Source organism: Phaethon aethereus (assembly GCF_964289735.1).
Source record: "Phaethon aethereus genome assembly, chromosome: 3".
Classification (NCBI taxonomy): domain Eukaryota; kingdom Metazoa; phylum Chordata; class Aves; order Phaethontiformes; family Phaethontidae; genus Phaethon; species Phaethon aethereus.
Window position 1 is genome coordinate 41,487,018 of NC_138576.1, and position 19,439 is coordinate 41,506,456.

General features: G+C 38.6%; 1 protein-coding gene across 1 annotated transcript in view; it reads left to right on the forward strand.

The window, feature by feature from the left end:
* Positions 1 to 19,439, forward strand: part of ORC3 (origin recognition complex subunit 3) — a gene marked incomplete at its 5' end in the record, with an annotated part of 41,288 nt that overhangs the window by 14,106 nt on the left and 7,743 nt on the right. The window contains 8 exons of the mRNA XM_081998515.1: positions 1,232 to 1,391; positions 2,212 to 2,325; positions 4,156 to 4,289; positions 4,779 to 4,842; positions 8,223 to 8,339; positions 9,244 to 9,323; positions 16,510 to 16,643; positions 19,059 to 19,141. Coding sequence (XP_081854641.1) covers positions 1,232 to 1,391; positions 2,212 to 2,325; positions 4,156 to 4,289; positions 4,779 to 4,842; positions 8,223 to 8,339; positions 9,244 to 9,323; positions 16,510 to 16,643; positions 19,059 to 19,141 — 886 coding nt within the window. The remainder of the gene's footprint in view (positions 1 to 1,231; positions 1,392 to 2,211; positions 2,326 to 4,155; positions 4,290 to 4,778; positions 4,843 to 8,222; positions 8,340 to 9,243; positions 9,324 to 16,509; positions 16,644 to 19,058; positions 19,142 to 19,439) is intronic.

A 19,439-nucleotide genomic window follows, 5' to 3' on the forward strand; every position in this document is an offset into this window, starting at 1 on the left:
GGCAGGGGGAAATGAGGTTTTAATTGTTTTTTAAGTGTTGTGTTTTATTTTACTTTTTGTGGCAAGGATAAATACCTAATTATGAGCATGTGGAATGTAAATGAAGTGCAGTTCAGGTCTGTCAGTCAACTATTTGCAAATACACTTTTTTCATAGACTGTGTCTCTTCACAAAATAGGTTTAGAGGATTCAGATAACTTAAAGATTGTCTTGATTAAAAGTAATGGGTAAAATAAAAGCTTGGCAGAGTTGCATAATGCTTTGAAAAAGACCTTTGGGATAATTGTAGAGATTGGATTGTCTCCGTTTCAGTCTTACACATGTTTAATAATAAGGGTGAAGTGGGTAAATGTGAGAGGTTCTTCTGTTAATCACAAGATTCAGTTTCTCTCAGTAATATATGAAGTTTATTTGGTTTATGTTTAAATCTCTAGCAAAGACTTTTGAGGAGTTAGAGAAATTAAATAATTGTGTGATAACAATTAAAACACAAAGGTCCAAAAATCGCTGTGGTGAAAACAGGGGAAAGGAATAATTTGTCAATTTTAACCTAGAAGATATTTAAGATAGCAGAATTTCTATCTCCTTGTATCTAATAAAAAATGGAAAATAGTGATGAAATAATACTGGAAACATTGTATTTTGTATCAATTGTATGCTGTTCACAAGGAATAAAACATTCGGTCCTACTTATCAGTTCCCAAAGCATATACTAAAAAATTATCTGAAGAGGAAGATTGAATCTGGAGAAGTCGGAATTCTTTTTTTTAAGTGTAATGGGAACATAGAACGTTAGAGGGGTTTCATATTTATTTTAAATTTATTAAATGGTATAAAATTTGTACATTTTCTTGAGGCTGTTAGCTGTTTAATGTCTCTTCCTATTTTTACTCCATTTCTTTGAAAAAAAAAAAATCATAAGATTCAGTTCTCTGACTTTTTGGGAAGAAAGGACTGGTACCATACTCTAACTGAAAACATGCTTTTTATGCCACTTCCTGAAATTTGAATCCTAAAATGTAATTCAATTTGCTTTTCTACTTTAGGGCTTTAAATAGCTTCCTTTCTTTTTTTATTTTACTCCACATCAAAACTCTTTTGGTTTATTGGCAACAAATCTTTTAATTTACCCCTTTCTGCATCTAAGCTGCAGTAGCAACATAGTGCATTTGTTTAATGATTTTCTGTAATGTAACTATTATGTTTTTTTCTGTCTCCCCCCATGATCTAGTCAGCATATTCATGAATTACCTCTAGTCCTGATTTTTGGAATCGCTACATCTCCAATGATTATCCACAGCTTACTTCCTCACTCTGTTTCCTCTCTGCTCTGCATAGAGCTTTTCCAGTCCCTTTCCTGCAAGGACCACCTGTCTACTATAATTGAGAAGGTAATTTCCTTTCTAAATAGGAGTGTGTGTGTAGTCAAGCACAGTGTACATGTGTGGACTTTAAAAGTAGGTTTGTCTGAAACTTTTGAAATGGAATCTGTTCCAGAGAGCTGTGACTTTTGGATATTTCTACTCATAGCTGCAGAGTAGCTTAATACTGAGAACTTCCTTCTCACATTGAGATGCACTCCCACATCTGCTTTCATCTTACATTTGCATTCACATCTGTGCACGCATACTTGGGCGATTACACTTTGACATTCCCACCTCTTCATGAAAGTAGTGCTTTGATTTGAGTTTTACTTTGTTCCAGAAAACGATAGCTTTAAACATAGAAAAATTCAGTTCAGCCTGAATTTTGCTGCCTGTCAAAAATTAGCAGAGTTATCCAAATGGTCAAGCCATATAGACGCTGTGCCTGTGCGATTCCTGGTACAGCACTTTGCAGGATTTCCAAAATCGCTGTTACACGTGCTGAAAATAGTGGTATGCCTGGTTGGTACAGCAATCTCTGTTCTGTTGTTTGCAATTTTAAAAATAAATACAAAAACAGTGTTATGCAAAACTAACTTCAAATGTTGCATATTAGTAAAAAGTACTTAGAAAAATGTGGTGAAATAATAAACTGAAAGTCAATCTTTGTCTGGATGTTGTAGTAGAAATACTGTTTTTAGAAGTTGACAGCATGTTTAGTATCTCATTTAGTTGAATGCTAACACATACTGAGAGTTATATCAAATTGTATATATAAATTTTGCTAAGTTGAATTTAGGAAAGAATTTCTGCTGTGGCTACACTTTTCCTTTTTTGTCTCCCTTAGCTGCTTCTGACAGCCCAGTTTCCCTTTAAACTGGGTGAGAAAGTTCTGCAGGTTCTCATCAACATATTCTTGTACCATGATTTTTCTGTCCAGAACTTTATCAAAGGATTTCAGGTAGGCAATGGTAACAAGAACTCAAATTATGGTTGTGAAAACAAAGGGTAATTACTAGGCACTTAAAGATTTCTTAGGTCCTAATCTTGCTGTCACAGGACTGGATGAAAAAATGTCTTTTGGAAACAGTTTGGATCTGTGAACAGGTGAGTATTTTAAAGTTAAAGCCTTAACTGTGAAGGTTTTAAAGGAAAACTTGGAGGACAGGTATGAAGATGCATGTAAAAGCTTACTCTGCCCCCCAAAAACTATATTTAAAGGTTACATTTAAAAGGGTAACCTGCCTTAGTGGGTAGAAAGACCTAGATTTTGCTGTAGGTTAACTTGTAGCTTTTAACACCCTTGGCAGAATTCTCCAGTTCTGATCCTCTGTACAAGGTCCTTGTACTCTGGTTTTTCATGGTGTGAGTAGGCTACAGCAGATTCTCTTCCCTGCTTGATCTCTTCTGGCACAGTTTATGGATGTGCACTTCTTGCCTTTTGAGGGAATAGAACTGTAGGGTCGGTCACTTTGTGCTGCAGAGTAGGTGGTGCCTGTGCTCCAAGCAGCTGTGCAGCAATGCAAGAGTTACGTTTACCCTCTCAGGAGACAAAGTGGAAGACTTCAAGGTTTCAAAAACTAGTCTATACAGAGCATGATAATATTTTTATTGGCTTATATAGATCTTCATATCTAGATGTATTTCTGTGTCTGAATCTCCTTGTAGCTTTTGTGGATTGTGTCCAAAAAATTTGTAGTTCCTGTAATCTGTTTTAATGCAGGATTGCGAAATTGTTTCTTTCTTGCCTTGTTCCATGAGTGAACCTTTTAGTAAAACATGCCCTTTTAGTGTCATATACCTTTAGAGTGTCTCAGATTTTTTGATATCAAAGATTCAGTGATTACACATGGCCAGGAGAAATATCTTGGCTGTAGTACCTCTTCCTGCAAGATGGACCTGCATGGTCTTTCGTAGGTTTCAACTCCTCTTATTAGAAGAGTCACCAGGATTTAATGATTTCCCCATTGGCCTGATAGGACGATACAGGTCCTAGCCCTGACTGCATATGGCTGCGTCTTTCTGTGTTAAAAGTATTCAAGGATGAAGTAATTTCAGATCAAATTTCCTAAGTGATAGATAGAAACGATCACCATCATTTTGTTGTCTAGGATTGATATTAACTTTTCTGGTAGGAAGGGTCTTTCCCCTTTGACAGTTTCTATGTTTTAGAAGTTTTTAGTGAGGTAGTCTGGTTAGGTTCTTGTTTCTTTTTTAAGAATAGATGTGATCAGTCTGTGCTACTATTCTGCAAGGCCCTGACGCTACAAACATTTAGTACTACTGAAATCAGTGACAAAGTGTGTTTGTACATATGCATAGTAAGAGCTTAGCAGTGGATTTTTGTGTACATGAAACAGAAGTTGGAATTAGGACATATGATAAGTTTGCTTCTGTACAGTAGTTGCTTTTCATTTCTTTAAATATATGCCTTGTTATTTGTGAGCGTTGGTGCTGAAGATATAACCTAAAGAATGCAGTAATTCACATAAGTGAGTAGAAAATATTTGACAAGCTATAGTTATTATGTAAGAGGAGGGAAACGTGAAGGTACTGAATACAAATAGCACACAGACCAAAAAAGGTGATTATGTGACTGTATTTAAAACTGAATAATCAGTGTCCTGTAGTGACTTAGGGAATATTTATGAATTGTAATTAATTTTTTTTAAAGGAATACCATTACTACCATTGTAATATATGCACTGTAGTTATAAGAAAGCATTAAAAAGTAGATATAGCAGGGAGGATGGATTTTATTAACATCACTGGTTCTTGCTTTGTTTTTCAGCTCTGTATTGTGGAGCACTTCTATTCCCAGCCTCTTAGTGTACTGTGTTGCCAGTTGGTAGACGCTAAGAAGAGAGTTAATTCTTTATCACATGACCAGTGTGAAAATATTCGAAGACTGCCCTCTTTTAGAAGGTAAAAAGGGAAATAATTTTTTGGACAATCTTGTATTTAGTCAGCTTTAGAAAAGATAAAAGGAATCTATAAACGTAGCTTCATGAAAGCTGTAGATCAGTTGTGCATATGTTTCTATAGCAAAAGTAATTGATCAAAAGGACAGTTCTAAATAATTTCAGGAAGCCTAAATCTTCTGGTCTAGAGAGTACAGCTTCTGTGATGTGTAATCACTTGAACTTCTTTTTTTTCCCCTCTTGTTCTTAATACAGAAACAAGCTATTATGACAAATAACCATAAACCACTTTTGAACTTGTTAAGCTGACTTGGAGCATAATCTCTAGGGTTTTGGAGTGCCCTTTCAAATTTGCTGCATTTGACTGTCCCTTTCTGAATCTTTCCAAAGAAATCCTTGTAGCAGCATAAACTTCTTGAATTTTTTTAACCCTATAATCTTTAATCATCCTTTACATTATGATTTTTAGGTTCTTGTTTTTTCTTGCCATCAGGTATGTGGAAGGTCAAGTATCAGAGAAACAGATTGCACTGCTGACAGCAGACAACTTCTTAAAGGTAAAATTTTAAGAATGTCTTTGGAGAGCAAAAATTACTTCCGTTATATATTAGTTTGTGGAGCATAATAAAATACAAGACTAAGATATAGAGTTCTGTATAACATCTTTCATACAGTACATACTATGCTTCATGTCCAGTAATGGAGAATTAGAATAGGCAGGTCAAAATTACAAATCTCTAGGATTGCCAGGCATACCTTTTATAGAAGGCTGCACAACTTCTCTTACATCAGTTTTTAGCTATGTCTAGAAATTCAGCTGGTTAAAAAGAAGGTTACAAGTTTTATTTATGGCCTGGTCTTTTAATGCTTACTCAGACTGACTTTCTTGGAAAGTCAGTGAAGTGTTTGAAGAATGAGTAAGTAATCTTTGAGGTTATTTCATAAGCTCTTAATCCTCCATACTCTCTGTGTAGTTTCTGATTGAACTCAGTAGGGCAGTCTGGATCCTGAGGCACACATTCACACTAGATGTCGTACAGGATTAAAACTTTAATTTATGTTACATGTTTGTTAAGTGATTAAGTCAGGCTACTACTATTGTAGTATTGTAGTCATGTTATTACAGTGAGGGAAAGGGTAGAATAAAATTTTGTCCCACTCTCCCTGCTCCTTTTTTATTTTCTAAGAACAAAGATTAAAATTACTCAGGGCAGCATCCCCAGATGTTTAGGAATTCACCAACAAAGGTCTATTGGTTATTTTCACTAGCTGAACCACTCTCAGTAGAAGCATTGCTCAGGGTAAAGGCTTTCTCCTAACTCTTCATCTCAAGTATAACTAACCTGTCAGGCAAATGGTACTACTAGAGATAAAGCAATTAATTTATCCTAGCAGAGCTTCCTGGTCTGTGAGGACTTTTCAAGTGTGAAGAGCAATGGTAATGGCTGGAAGAGAGATTGGTAGAGCAGGCAAGTTTGCAAATGCAGTGCAATTATAATAGTCAAGGCGACACATGATTTTATGATCCATAGTCTCCAGTGGCAAAAATAGCTTAAGCTTCTGCTGTTCCCTGGCTGTTTATTAACACCTCAGCAGATGTCCCAGCACAACTGCTTCTGTGGCTGTGTGATGAATGTCGTCAGAGAAACAATCCAATTAAAGCAACCTGACTAAAAAAAAGACAAGGCATGGGACTTTTTTCTGCTGGGTTGTTTATGTAGAATGATTTCCCTAATGCAGTTCACTCTGCAGGTGCATAAATACTTCTGTTGAAAAAACAGGAGGAGGGAAGGAGTGAGAACGAGCAGCTGAGACTCTGTTTCTTTGTTTAAAGTTTAAAGACCATATAATGGGCTGCTACTTTGAAAGTTGAATACTCATCAGCTTAAACTTTATACGTTTAATAATATACCCCTTATTTCACAAGCCTTACCCCCTAAGTTTGGGAAAGAAGCTGGAATTCTTGTGCTTATGTGCATGTGATGCTTCTGACAAGTTTTAATTGAAGACACTTGTTCTAATCTCGATGATTAAGGGCAGGACTATCATTGCATTGTCAAGCTGGCAGTGTAGTCTACTTGGGGAGAAAAAGCCCTACTGCTGCATTAATGAGGTGTTGTTTATTCTGTATGTTGCACTAACCCACTTTGTACTTGTACTAATCTATCATTCCGAACTTCAGAAACACTTTCAAAGTCACAGTGGTACTACTTCATGTAAATTTACTGTTGGTGTTCAGGACCAGGTAAACTTTCTGCTCAAGCTTAGCACCTAAACCTTCAACACCCGTTGTCAGCTGCAGTTTGTATTCCATGTTGTTACCACTTTTTTTAATAACTATGGAAAAGAGTTCCACCTATTTAGTATAATCAGTTTTAAAAGCAGTTTTACATCCTAATTACTTACAGCTCTGAAAGTTTTCATGGCAAATTTCATTTGAAATTGCGTAAATGTGGCGATCTATATTTAGGAAAATAACATTGCATAGTCTTCTAATAATGTTTTTAGACTCTTCTGAAACAGAATATGCCTTTTCACTCCATTATTTGGTGAAATACATAGTCCTACTGTATTGCTATTTATGTATATTAACTACATCAGTCTTGAGCTGGGAAACAAGATGAGGGAAATACAGATACTATCATGCTCTGGGTTTGGGGGAATAAAACTGAGGTAGCAGCATTAAAGAGAACTTCTTTTCTTCTCTCAGCTTTTTTTGTGGTGGGGATAATCATGTTTCTTTAATGGTCCTGCTTAGAATTAAAATTATTGTGAATGTCTACCCTAAGGTCTTGGATTTCATTTAAACAATTGTTATATCCGTGACCCTCAAATTCTAATAGATAAAAAGTCTACGGGGAGAAATGTTTTTAATCATCTTGAACTTTTTTAACATCAGAAAGCTCTCTGCAGCACTAAATGTCTTTGTTACTTTCAGTCTTTGCAGGATGATACTTGATCTTTCCACATGTCAGTATTTCCTTATATTGCCTGCAGACAAGATTTTGCTTTTTTTCTTTAATCTTTGATACCCTTTGTTTCAGTTTAACTTTAGAGAGCTTCAGTGGCTTACTTTATTTTTTTTCTTTCCATTTGGAATACTTTGCTCAGAGTTGAGCAAAATGTCAATAAAATATGTAGAGAATCCTGTGGTTTTTTTCCTCTTTATCTTTGACTGAAGACAGGTGAGAGGACATCTGACTCACAAACTTAAATATAATGAGCCCAAAGTACTTTAATACAGCTATCAGAAATTTTAAGCGCAGTTTCCAAGGAGTGTTACAGATGCTTCCATGGGAGGCCAGTGATAATGAGATGCCATCCAGTAAATTCAGTAGCAGCAGTCAATAATTTCTTTTTCTTAATACATTATCTTATTTTTTTTCTGCAGTTCTCAATCTGAATAAACAGAAGTCAAATTAAGAGCACATAGGAGCAGCAGCTGCCTATTTCTTTATTTTCTGTGAACTGGTCTTTTTATATATACCTAACTAATAAGAACAGCAGCCACCCACGATATAAGAAATAAATTTTTAAATGTGTTTGTAATATACAAATGCAAATAATAAGGATTTGAGTAAAAGTAGCTGTATAATTTCTCATTGCCTGTTAAAAGTATCGTGTATAGTCTTGATTTTGCAAGATGACATACCAAATCTAAAGGCTAAATATAGTTCAAAATCGTAAAATAATAATGCTAATCAATAACAATTCTCTAGTGAGATGGAGGAAAATAGTAAAGTTAACAATATGCAATGTGATTGTAGTGAACTGTTGAAATACAGCTTTTTTGCATAGTGGTCTTAATTTAACACTGGTGATTTAAATAATAGCATACCACAACGTCAAAACTTCAGAGTCATTTTAAGTACTTTATGAGACTTTTAAATAATTGGATGTCAGAATGACTTACAAAACAATTATTCTGTCACTGTAGGAAACAGTACAAAAGTTGCTGGAGGACTTGCATGTTTACCATGAAAATTATGTTCCAGTTCTGAGATGTCTTCATGTTTTCACATCTTCTCTTCCAAAGTATCCTTTGGGCAAGCAGGTGATGTACTGTTATTCCATTTTAGTGAAACATGGGTTTTTTTGTTTCAAAGCATGACATATGAATAAGTATTTATTTATTCTTTCTCTTTGTTTTACTATTCTCCTGCTTTGCCCCCTACTTCTTAAAATGGAGACAGACACTTTCTTGCTATGGGCAGAGGGCAACAGCATGTGGTTTCTTTAGTGGTGTGGATGATACCTTGTCAGTCAACAAAGGAGTTTCCAGGAGGATGCAGATGTACAGATCAGCAAAAGAATCCACACATTGACTTCCCAAATCTGGGATTATGTGTATGCATTGCAGACAATGTATACTCTTCTACCACCTACTATCTCACTAGTCAAATTCAGATGAAGAGACTGAGTTTTAGCAATTTTCTGTACAGAATTAAATGATAGTAAGGCAACAGTGATAATTACTTTCAATAGCCATATTGCTCTAATGTCATTAAATCCACCTTCTCATGCTAAGAAATTTCTCCTTCCACTAGAAGAGCAATATATTCTATGCATGTGCACTTGTCTGTCAGTTCTCAATGTATTCCACACTGTTGTTAGAATCTGTCCCTAACTACAAAATCAGCATGAACTGTCCCAGTATTGAGAATAAAAAAATGTTTTAGCTAGGGCATTTGATTGGAGTTCCTCTCAGTTCTCTTCACTTATCTTCATCTCAATGTTAGTTGTTTGAAAGCCGGTGCAGAGCAACACATAGACTCCAGCAACACTAGGAGCTTAGTTCTGTAAGATGCTAAATACTCTCATTTCTTTTTCAATCATTCTGCATCTCTGGAAAACAAGCTCAAAAGGAATTACATATTACTTTGAAAAGCTTGTTGTAAGAGTTCCACATTACATTGTTTGTAAAACATCGTATCCTTTCTTCACCTTCTGCATAACAGATCAGGGAGCTGCACTGTGCATGTTTGGAAAACCAAGTGTGGGAAACGGAGGAGTATGAGTCATCTCTTCAGCTAGCAAGGTGATTTTTTTTTTTCCCTCTCATTTTAATACCACTGTACACATGGAGAATATCAGTCATCGGTTATTCTGGAATTTAAAGCTCAGGATATTACCTGTTCACAGCTAGTTGTAGGATTGTTTGCAAGTATAATTGACTGCTGTTTTCATTTTGTCTTTCTACTGTTTTCCATGAAACTCGGCCAGGTTCTAATATCGCTTATGCCCTGAGTAATTATGCTGAAACCACTGAGATTACTGTCTGTGAATGAGAACATCAGTTGAGTTTTGTCTTTTAAAGTATGATTGTGTTAGATATTATCAATCAAATTATTCGTTTTAGTTGGCCTAAATTTTAATCTGTTGTGAAAATTAGAATCTGTTCCAAATGAGTAGCTGAGGCCTTTCTTATTTTTTTATTTTACTGCTCTGCCCCTGCCTCCTTTGTCTTAACAGTTTATACTTGGACTGAGTTAATTTTTTGTGTTACTGTGAGCTTAGGACTTTAGGAGAGCCTACACTTGTGTTGTTTGTCAGTGTTTAAAATGGAAAAATAATCTAAGCCTATTTTCTTAATAGAAAACCCTTCAATTGCAATGTTGCAGCTACAGACTTTTAAACATGCTTTATAATGGCAAGTGGCTGTTTCCTGATAGCTGCATTCATTCAAATAATACATTGGTTCTGTTGCACAAGGAGCTGATGCAACAACTGCCTCTTCAAGTGCCTCTGAGCTTGTGAGGTTTGATGTGTCTGACAGTAAGATTGCATAGAAAAACCATGTCAGTGGTGGGTGGAGGATAACCTTCTGGGCTCATACACACAAAGAAACATACTCTTCAAACTGTATGTTTGCCATACTGAGTGGTTCTTGCACATAGCCACCGCACTATGTTCTTTACCCTCATTCCTTTGAAATTATTACATACTTGATTTGTCATTTCTACAGTCTTTCCTTGTTAATGCTTCTCTGGCTTTCCTGAATCTTGACAGCACTCAATCACTTATCAACCCTTGCCTACAAATGTGTCATTTTGCTTTCCTGTACTGTCTATTCTACCCAATTACTACCCGCTGTTGGTCATACAGGTTGGCAATGATGAGGTTGCGCTAAGAAGCCCAAAGGCAATTAAAAGGGACTTCAGAGCACTGGGGTGACAGATCGATAGAGCGGGAGCACAGGTAGTGTTTTTGTCAATCCCTTGAGTGGCAGGGAGGAACACTGAAAGGAATAGGAAAGCACACTTGGTCAACACGTGGCTCAGGAGCTGGTGCCATTGGCAGAATTTTGGGTTTTTTGACCATGAGGCGGTTTACACAGCACCGGACCTCCTGGCAGCAGATGGAGTGCAACTGTCTCCAAGGGACAAAAGGATTCTTGCTTACGAGCTGGCAGGCCTCACTGAGAGGGCTTCAAACTAGATTCAAATGGGGAAGGGGATAAAACCAGGCTCACTAGAGATGAGCCTAAGGGTGGCATGCCAGAGTTGGGGGTGAAATCAATAGCCCAGCTCAAGTGCATCTACACCAATGCACGCATCGTGGAGAGCAAACTGGAGGAGCTGGAAGCCTTTGTGCAGCGGGACAGCTATGACGTAGTTGCCATCACAGAAACATGGTGGGATGACTTTCATGACTGGAGTGCTGCAATGGATGGCTATAAGCTCTTCAGAAGGGATAGGCATGGAAGGAGAGGCAGTGGGGTGGCTCTGTATGTTAGGGAGTGTTTTGATTGTATAGAAATCAACGATTGGGAAGACCCACTCAAGTGTTTATGGGTAAGGATGAGGGCGAAGGCCAACGAGGCAGATATCCTGCTAGGAGACTGTTACAGACCACCCAACCAGGATGAAGAGGCAGATGAGACATTCTATAAGCAACTGGCAGAGGTCTCGCATTCGCTGGCCCTTGTTCTTGTGGGGGACTTCAACCTACCAGACATCTGTTGGAAGTATAACACAGCAGAGAGGAAACAGTCTAGGAGGTTTCTGGAGTGTGTGGAAGATCACTTCCTGACACAGCTGGTAAGTCAGCCTACTGGGGAGGTGCCTTGCTTGACCTGCTGTTTACAAACAGAGAAGGACTGGTGGGAGATGTGATGGTCAGAGGCTGTCTTGGGCTTAGTGACCATGACATGATAGAATTCTCAATTGTGAGGGAAGTAAGGAGAAGGGTCAGCAAAACTGCTACCATGAACTTCTGGAGGGCAGATTTTGGCCTGTTCAAGTCACTTGATTGAGAGAGTCCCTTGGGAGACAGTCCTGAAGAACAAAAGGCTCCAGGAAGGCTGGACAGTCTTCAAGAAGGAAATCTTAAAGGCACAGGAGCAGGCGGTCCCCATGTGGCATAAGATGAACTGGCAGGGAAGGCAACCGGCCTGGCTGAACAGGGAGATATTGCTGGGACTCAGGGAAAAGAGGAGAGTTTATCACCTCTGGAAGAAGGGACAGGCAACTCACGAAGAGTACAAGGATCTCATTAGGTCAAGCAGGGACAAAATTAGAAAGGCAAAAGCCAAGCTAGAACTCAATCTGGCCACAGTTGTAAAGGATAACAGAAAATGCTTCTACAAATATATTAACAACAAAAAGAGAGGCAAGGAGAATCTGAATCCCTTACTGGATATGGCGGGGAACGTTGTCTCCAAGGACGAGGACAAGGTTGAGGTACTTAATGCCTTCTTTGCCTCAGTCTTTAATAGCCAGTCCAGGTATCCGCAGGGTATTCAGCCCCCTGAGCTGGAAGATGGGGATGGAGAGCACAATAACCCACCCACAATCCAGGAGGAAGCAGTTAAGGACCTGTTAAGCCACCTGGACACCCACAAGTCTATGGGGACTGATGGGATCCACCCAAGAGTACTAATAGAGCTGGCAGAGGAGCTTGCCAAGCCGCTCTCCATCATTTATCAGCAGTCCTGGTTAACAGGGGAGGTCTCAGAAGACTGGAGGCTTGCCAATGTGACGCCCGTCTACAAGAAAGGCCAGAAGGAGAATCCCGGGAACTACCGGCCTGTCAGCCTGACCTCCGTGCCAGGGTAGATCATGGAGTGGTTCATCTTGAGGGTGCTCATAGGGCATGTGCAGGACAACCAAGGGCTCAGGCCCAGCCAGCATGGGTTCATGAAAGGCAGGTCCTGCTTGACCGACCTGATCTCCTTCTATGACCAGGTGACCTGCCTAGTGGATGAGGGAAAGGCTGTGGATGTTGTCTACCTGGACTTTAGTAAAGCCTTTGACAGCGTCTCCCACAGCATCCTCCTGGAGAAACTGGCGGCTAGTGGCTTAGACAGGTGTACTCTTTGCTGGGTAAAACACTGGCTGGATGGCCGAGCCCAGAGAGTTGTATTGAATGGCGTTAAATCTGGCTGGTGGCCAGTCACAAGTGGTGTTCCCCAGGTCTCGGTTCTGGGGCTGGTCTTGTTCAATATCTTTATTTTGATGACCTGGATGAGGGGATCGAGTGCTCCTTCAGTAAGTTTGCAGACGACACCAAGTTGAGTGGGAGCGTTGATCTGCTGGAGGGTAGGAGGGCTCTGCAGGGGAATCTGGACAGGCTGGATCGATGGGCAGAGGCCAACTGTATGAGGTTTAATAAGGCCAAGTGCCAGGTCCTGCACTTCAGCCACAACAACGCCATGCAACACTACAGGCTTGGGGAGGAGTGGCCGGAGAGCAGCCCGGCGGAAAGGGACCTGGCGGTGCTGGTTGACAGCCAGCTAAACATTGAGCCGGCAGTGTGCCCAGGTGGCCAAGAAGGCCAACAGCGTCCTGGCCTGTATCAGAACTAGTGTGGCCAGCAGGAGTAGGGAAGTGATCGTGCCCCTGTACTCAGCACTGGTGAGGCCGCACCTTGAATCCTGTGTTCAGTTTTGGGCCCCTCACTACAAGAAGGACGTTGAGGTGCTTGAGCGTGTCCAGAGAAGGGCAACGAAGCTGGTGAGGGGTGTGGAGCACAAGTCTTATGAGGAGTGGCTGAGGGAACTGGGGTTGTTCAGTCTGGAGAAGAGGAGGCTGAGGAGAGACCTTATCGCTCTCTACAACTACCTGAAAGGGGGTTGTGGTGAGGTGAGTGTTGGTCTCTTCTCCCAAGAAGCTAGCAACAGGACAAGAGGACATGGCCTCAGATTGCGCCAGAGGAGGTTTAGATTGGATATTAGGAAAAATTTGTTCACCGAGAGAGTGGTCAAGCATTGGAACAGGCTGCCCAAGGAGGTGGTGGAGTCACCATCACTGGAAGTGTTCAAAAAACATGTGGATGTGGTGCACTAGGACGTGGTTTAGGGGGCATGGTGGTATTGGGTTGATGGTTGGACTTGATGATCTCAAAGGTCCTTTCCAACCTTAATGATTCTGTGATTCTGTAATCTCTAATAACTCTTGGCCTTTTTTCCCTCGCCTTTTTCTCCTCCTATGTTTAATTTCCTTTCTACCACTCTGAATGCATCTGCCTCTTTTCCTGTCTTAAAGTTGATGCTGCCATCAGATTGTTCCCCCTTTATTCTTACCTGTTCATCTCCCTCCTGTTTTTCCTCTGGTTCTGGCTCCCAGTGTGGAAGCTTCTGATGGAAATAAACAGATAATTCTTCATTTCCTCCCTGCCCCCCCCCATGAATTCTGTCATTTTTCTAACAAAACTCCTTCAACACAATTCCTTCGAATACTGAGGATTCTAGCTGCGATTATTATTTTTTAGCTTTTAACTCTCTCTTGCATTTTACACCTACTTCCTCTTATCTCTGCTTTTTTTTGCATAGAATCTTGTTGCTATCTTTTAGAAGAAAATGATACAATGTGATCTTTCCACTTCTACTCGCAGTCTTCCTTTTTTTCCCCCTTGCTCAGGTTTGGAAGTTATTCACTGTTTCTTAATATCTCTGCCTTCCCAGGGACCACATCACCTGTTGATATCCTTATGTTTGCCCTTTCCTATCCCTTATTCTTCTTCTCAATGTTTTTCTGGAGTCCATCTTTTTTAACTTGTATTTAGAAAATAAAAAATACAGAAACTTTTGATCAGCTTATATCTGGATTTGTAAGAAAGTCTCTCTTTTCCCTTCATGAACTATGCTTGAATGTGGGGTTTTCAGTTGTTGCATTGAGTTCCTTTTGTGATTTGTGGGCTGTTTCTCTACTTCAGCCTTTCTTTGGACTGGAAGAGATGTTGGAGAGCGTTTCACTTGATTGGTTATGGGGAGCTAATTGTCTGGGACATCTGGTCAAGTTGTTACGCAGCAAAACTTTGAGACTGTCTGACCTATTGTCTTCTGTCTAGATACTGTACTCTGTTTTTGTCTGCTAATCATTGATGGCATTCATGACATACTGCTTATCACAGTCCTGCCCTTCTGTGACTGCTGTCATTTTGTTGTTGACCAACCTCTGTTATCAGATGATTCCTCACTTCAGCATTCAGAAGGAGTTTCTATGGACTCCATCCTAGCTTCCCTTCTTCTGTGTCATAACTTGTCTCTGAATAATCAGAGACAGATTTATTTACAGCCTTTGGATGATCTGAGATCTTTCTTTCTGCTTTAAGCCTGTCTCCTAATGGAATTAAAATCTTAAACCCACTCTCTGATACCTGGCATACCTTGCAGTAATCTCAAGACCAAAAGGTTGATAAGGTTCCTTTACTGTTTTCTGATATGTGATAACCGTCCTCTTGCCTGTTCTTTGGGCCCTCTAATCCCATTGTTGTTGTAAATAAGTTTTTCTAGAACTTGCAGCTTCTTTATTAATAATATTACTAAAATAAATTTGTTCTTTCCCATTCACAGATCTCCAAATCTGATTATCCTCTCTCCATCTTAAGTGTTTAATTATTGCAGTGTTTTGTCTGGCCTGGAAGAAGGCTATCTTGTTTACCCATTATATTCTACCAGACAGTTTCAAAATGTTTTCTAGCCTTTTGTGTGGTCAAGGTCACCCTTTCTGTTGTTAAGTCCTGACGCTTTTCTGTACAAAACAAGTGTATCTGAAGGCAACACCTGACTTGCAAAAATCTATAACCCTGAATCAGATAAACTGAAGTTTCAAATTCTAGCCTTTACAAGCATTTCACATCAACTGCCAGTTAGTAGCTAGAGCTCAAATTGCGATTGCCCCTCCAGACAGCCATAAAGCTTCCCCAGCCTCTTCTAAATTCTTCCTTAAATCTCATAGTCAATGTTTAGGTAGCTGATACAAAGACCCACTGCCTGACACACTGATGGCCATCATTTCATTCTTTTGTCATACTTCCTTTTTTCTGTAGCTGTGTTTTCTGTGTCTTCTAAAATCGTGAAACTATTAGCACCTTTGTTTTGTATTTTTGTGTTAGCACCTTTATTTTTTATAAGACAAAGCAAAACCACAAGAACAGTCTGGGAAGGGATCCTAGCAACAGAGGCTATTATAAACATGTGATTGTTCAGAACCAGAGTGTTTAGCAATGGGAACTTCTTGCACTGCATGAAAAAAAATTGCATGCATGTGTGATGGTACTGGCTTGATGCTGTAATTCTGGGTTTCCTTTATGAATATTTGCAGGGACTTGCTTTGATATCTTTTAGATGAGGATTCTGAGACTGAGCAGTGCTTGGTGACGTTTATAAAATGCCCTAGTACATAATTAAAAGTAAGTAAATACTAGGCTGGACGTTGGGCTAGATGGTCTCAAGAGGTCCCTTCCAATGTAAATGGTTCTAGGATTCTAATGGTGGTTAAATTTATAGCAATTAAATACAGAAAACAGCAATTCAGATTTTATTTGAGAATCATTTGGAATCGTAAAGAGTAATGGATTTTGTGGATGTGTGAATACATACTAGTCTGATTTTTTTTTTTTTTTTTTTTTTTTTACCTTTTTATTTACCATTCTTGGGAATGTGTTATGAACCCTGCCACACTTTTTTTTCATCTGACTCACAGTTTCAAAAATTATAACTGTATCCAGCAAGTGGTTTTAGGTAGAATATCAGAAAAGCTTTCATTGTCAGTTCTGCAGTAAAATGTAACGGACATCTATCCAAGTTGATTTGTTTCTTTTTGTTAATGACAGCGAGGAAAATAATTGCTTTACTGGAAGACTGAATACTTGAAATCTTGGAGATTTTCTCTTTTAAAAGGAGTTTTTCAAATTATTTTTTAACTTCTTTTCAACTAAGAACATTGAAAGCTGTTTCATCATTCTGCATTTCAACTTCAGCCAACAATTGTGTCTTTTAGGATGTTGAATAAGTCTGATTTGGTAACCATGCTTCAACAATGTGTGGAAATTTTTGAGTCATCTTCTGGAAAGGAGTTTGATAAAACAGTAGAGAAGTTGAAGGAGTTCTTGACCCAGTTTCAGAAACTAGAAGGTGGGTGTGTACCATCAAACATTCCATTGCAGATTATATGAAAGCTGTTTTATAATCTGACCAATGGGTATAATTTTCCCTGCTGATATCCTGTCACTGTATCAAACCATTAGATTTTTCAGGACTGTTTTTTTAAATACATGCACAAAATTAGGAGATTTTTTTATTCTTTATTGGTGTGTGGTTCATGCTTTTTATAATACAGAAGAGTGATGTAAGATAAGAAATTGGACAGATCAGCAAACATTACACACTAAATCTGTCATACGTAGATTTTGAGCATTTTACCAGATGTTGCAATCACTAAAAACATTTAACAAATAAAACCAGATATTGAAAGATAAATAGGAGCAGTTTTCCTTATGACATGGTATTTAATCCAAATGTATGTAAAGTTTTTTCACCTGCACCTTCAGTTAAATTCATATAAGAGCTAGGACACCAAGCACCAGTTGTCAGGGCTCTGCTGACATGCTGTAACTTGTCATGCCCATATATTTGATTGTTCATGGTAGAGGTATCTGGAAGTTGAGTAAGGCAAATGAGTAGCAGCCTACCATCTTTCAGAGGCAGGTTAACAGAAACTGCCATATTCATTCTGAAATAGAAATATGACATATTCCAGCATTCTTCTGGAATAGGAATCTCATTGCTTCCCCCGAACTATGGAGAAGTGCTCCTCTATGATTCCCTTTTGAAGATGAAGTGGTTATCATCTGGTTTGTTTTATGCATATTAAATTAACAGTTCATTATCAGTGTGGTTGCTAACCAGCATTTGGACAAGTAGGCAATGAGCCACTAAATGTGGTCTAATATTAATTAAAGTAGTCATGTAATCCTCTAGTGTTAACTGAGGCTTGTTTAGAATAATTGGCTCTTGCCTGTACTATGTATTTTTGAATAGATGTAGTAATAGCAGGGATGTGGTACAGGAAATAGGTGATGACTTTGAAAAAGCTGTATATGTCACTGCAGATAGCAGCACTGAAGAATCTGAACTACGATGGAAAGCCTAAAGGTTCATCTAGTTTGTAAACAAAGAATTGAAGCAAAAGGCTTCTAAGTAGTTGGTTTTTTAACTTGAGAGAGTAAATAAAAAAGAACAACTCTGGGAATTCAGGAACACGCAGAACTATAAAACACTTAGGACTTGAAGATGGCTTTAAAGTAGAGGTCTAATGAATCTATGATTGATCTTAGTTTGTTTTCAAAGCAAATTTAAGCTATAATGAAAAAGTGAGAAGGGGAAGTTAAGATAAACTTTACATTAATAGGTTGCTGAGTTAGGTGACTTCTTCCTGTATGTTTCTGTGATTGTGTTGATCTTCAGCAGGAGTTTTCAGAAGTCTGCCAAAAATGTTATATACCCAAATCTCCCACAGAGCGCTTAGAGTGAAAAGATAGTCCAAAATTTTTTAAAATTTTTTTTAACAACAACAAAGTCCATCGTCCCAACTACCTAATGAACTGGGGGAAAAAAAAAAAGAAGCTTAAGGAAACAAGATATCCTTATGTTCAGTCTATTTTGAGCTGAAGGATTTGATAAAAAATATCTCAAAATATTTTGGTGTAGTAGTGGAGAGAGGAAGTTCTCTGTTTTGAAGTCTTTGACACGAATACAAATGTCCACAGGGCACTGGAAAATTCCAACTCATTCTATGTAGGTCACCAGAAAGCTTTTATATATCATGATTGTCACTGCTGATTAGAGTTTTACCTGTGATCTGTAGGAGGAATCTCCATCTTATTACCATCTTCATAAGTAAGGCAAAAAATCTAGTTACCTTTTGATTTTGATTATCACTTGTCCTGACATTGGTTGTGCTTTGGGAGTTTTTGCTTGTTTTTACCTAAGATTACTAATTATTGATGCAATTCATCAACAAACTACATGGCTATGAAAACAAAATTTTGTTATAAATTAAGATGAAAATAAAACTGGACAGTGAAATACCTTAGCACACTTTTGGTTTGCTGCTCTGGTTGCCGTTTCTGGGTTAAGTAGGGAGAACTCGTTTCTTTGTGGTTTTTTTGCACAAGAAAGAAAAAATATGCGGTGTGTGGCTTTTTGAACACTCCTAAAGCATCAGTAATACCTAGTACTAATCTGTCCGGCTTACAAATGTTGAGAGTATGACCTAGGATGACATAAGAAGAATTCAAGCGATGTGCAAGGCTTGTGCTGGATCTCAGGGCTGAATTGCTTCCGTTACTTAATTACTGTTGGTTATGCTGCACTTGCAGACTCCTTTGTTAACAATCTTTTACAAGATGCAGGACTCGGAAGCTGCCTGTGTTTGGGCCTATGTGAACAAGTAAATGAACGCTTGTCAGATTGCTTGGGTTAGGGGGTTTATATAGGGAGTCAGGAAAAGTTTACCCCACATATCAAACATTAGTTTTGTTCTAGTAGCAGAAGCTTTCCAAGAACGAGATGTGTCCGTATCGTCACAAAAGGAGCTCCAGAAGAAGACAGACCTTTATCATCTTCAGAAGGTTAGGCCTGCGTAGGCTTTACTGACTAGTTCCTTAACTGAATCTTTTAAGATGTAATTGTCCATGGTTAGTTCTTCCCAGCTTGCTGGAGCTCTGAGTAAAGGTTGTGTTTAAGTAACTCTTCTTAAAAATGAGTGAATAAGTACGAACTATGTACGTCAGGCCCACCTGACGCATAGAAAATTATAGAATATATCTGTCATAAACCAGGATTTTAAAATGCAAATTAGGGCTTTTCTTCTTATTTAACTTGTAAATTACACATTCTGCCTAACACATATTTCTTTGAATTTCCCAA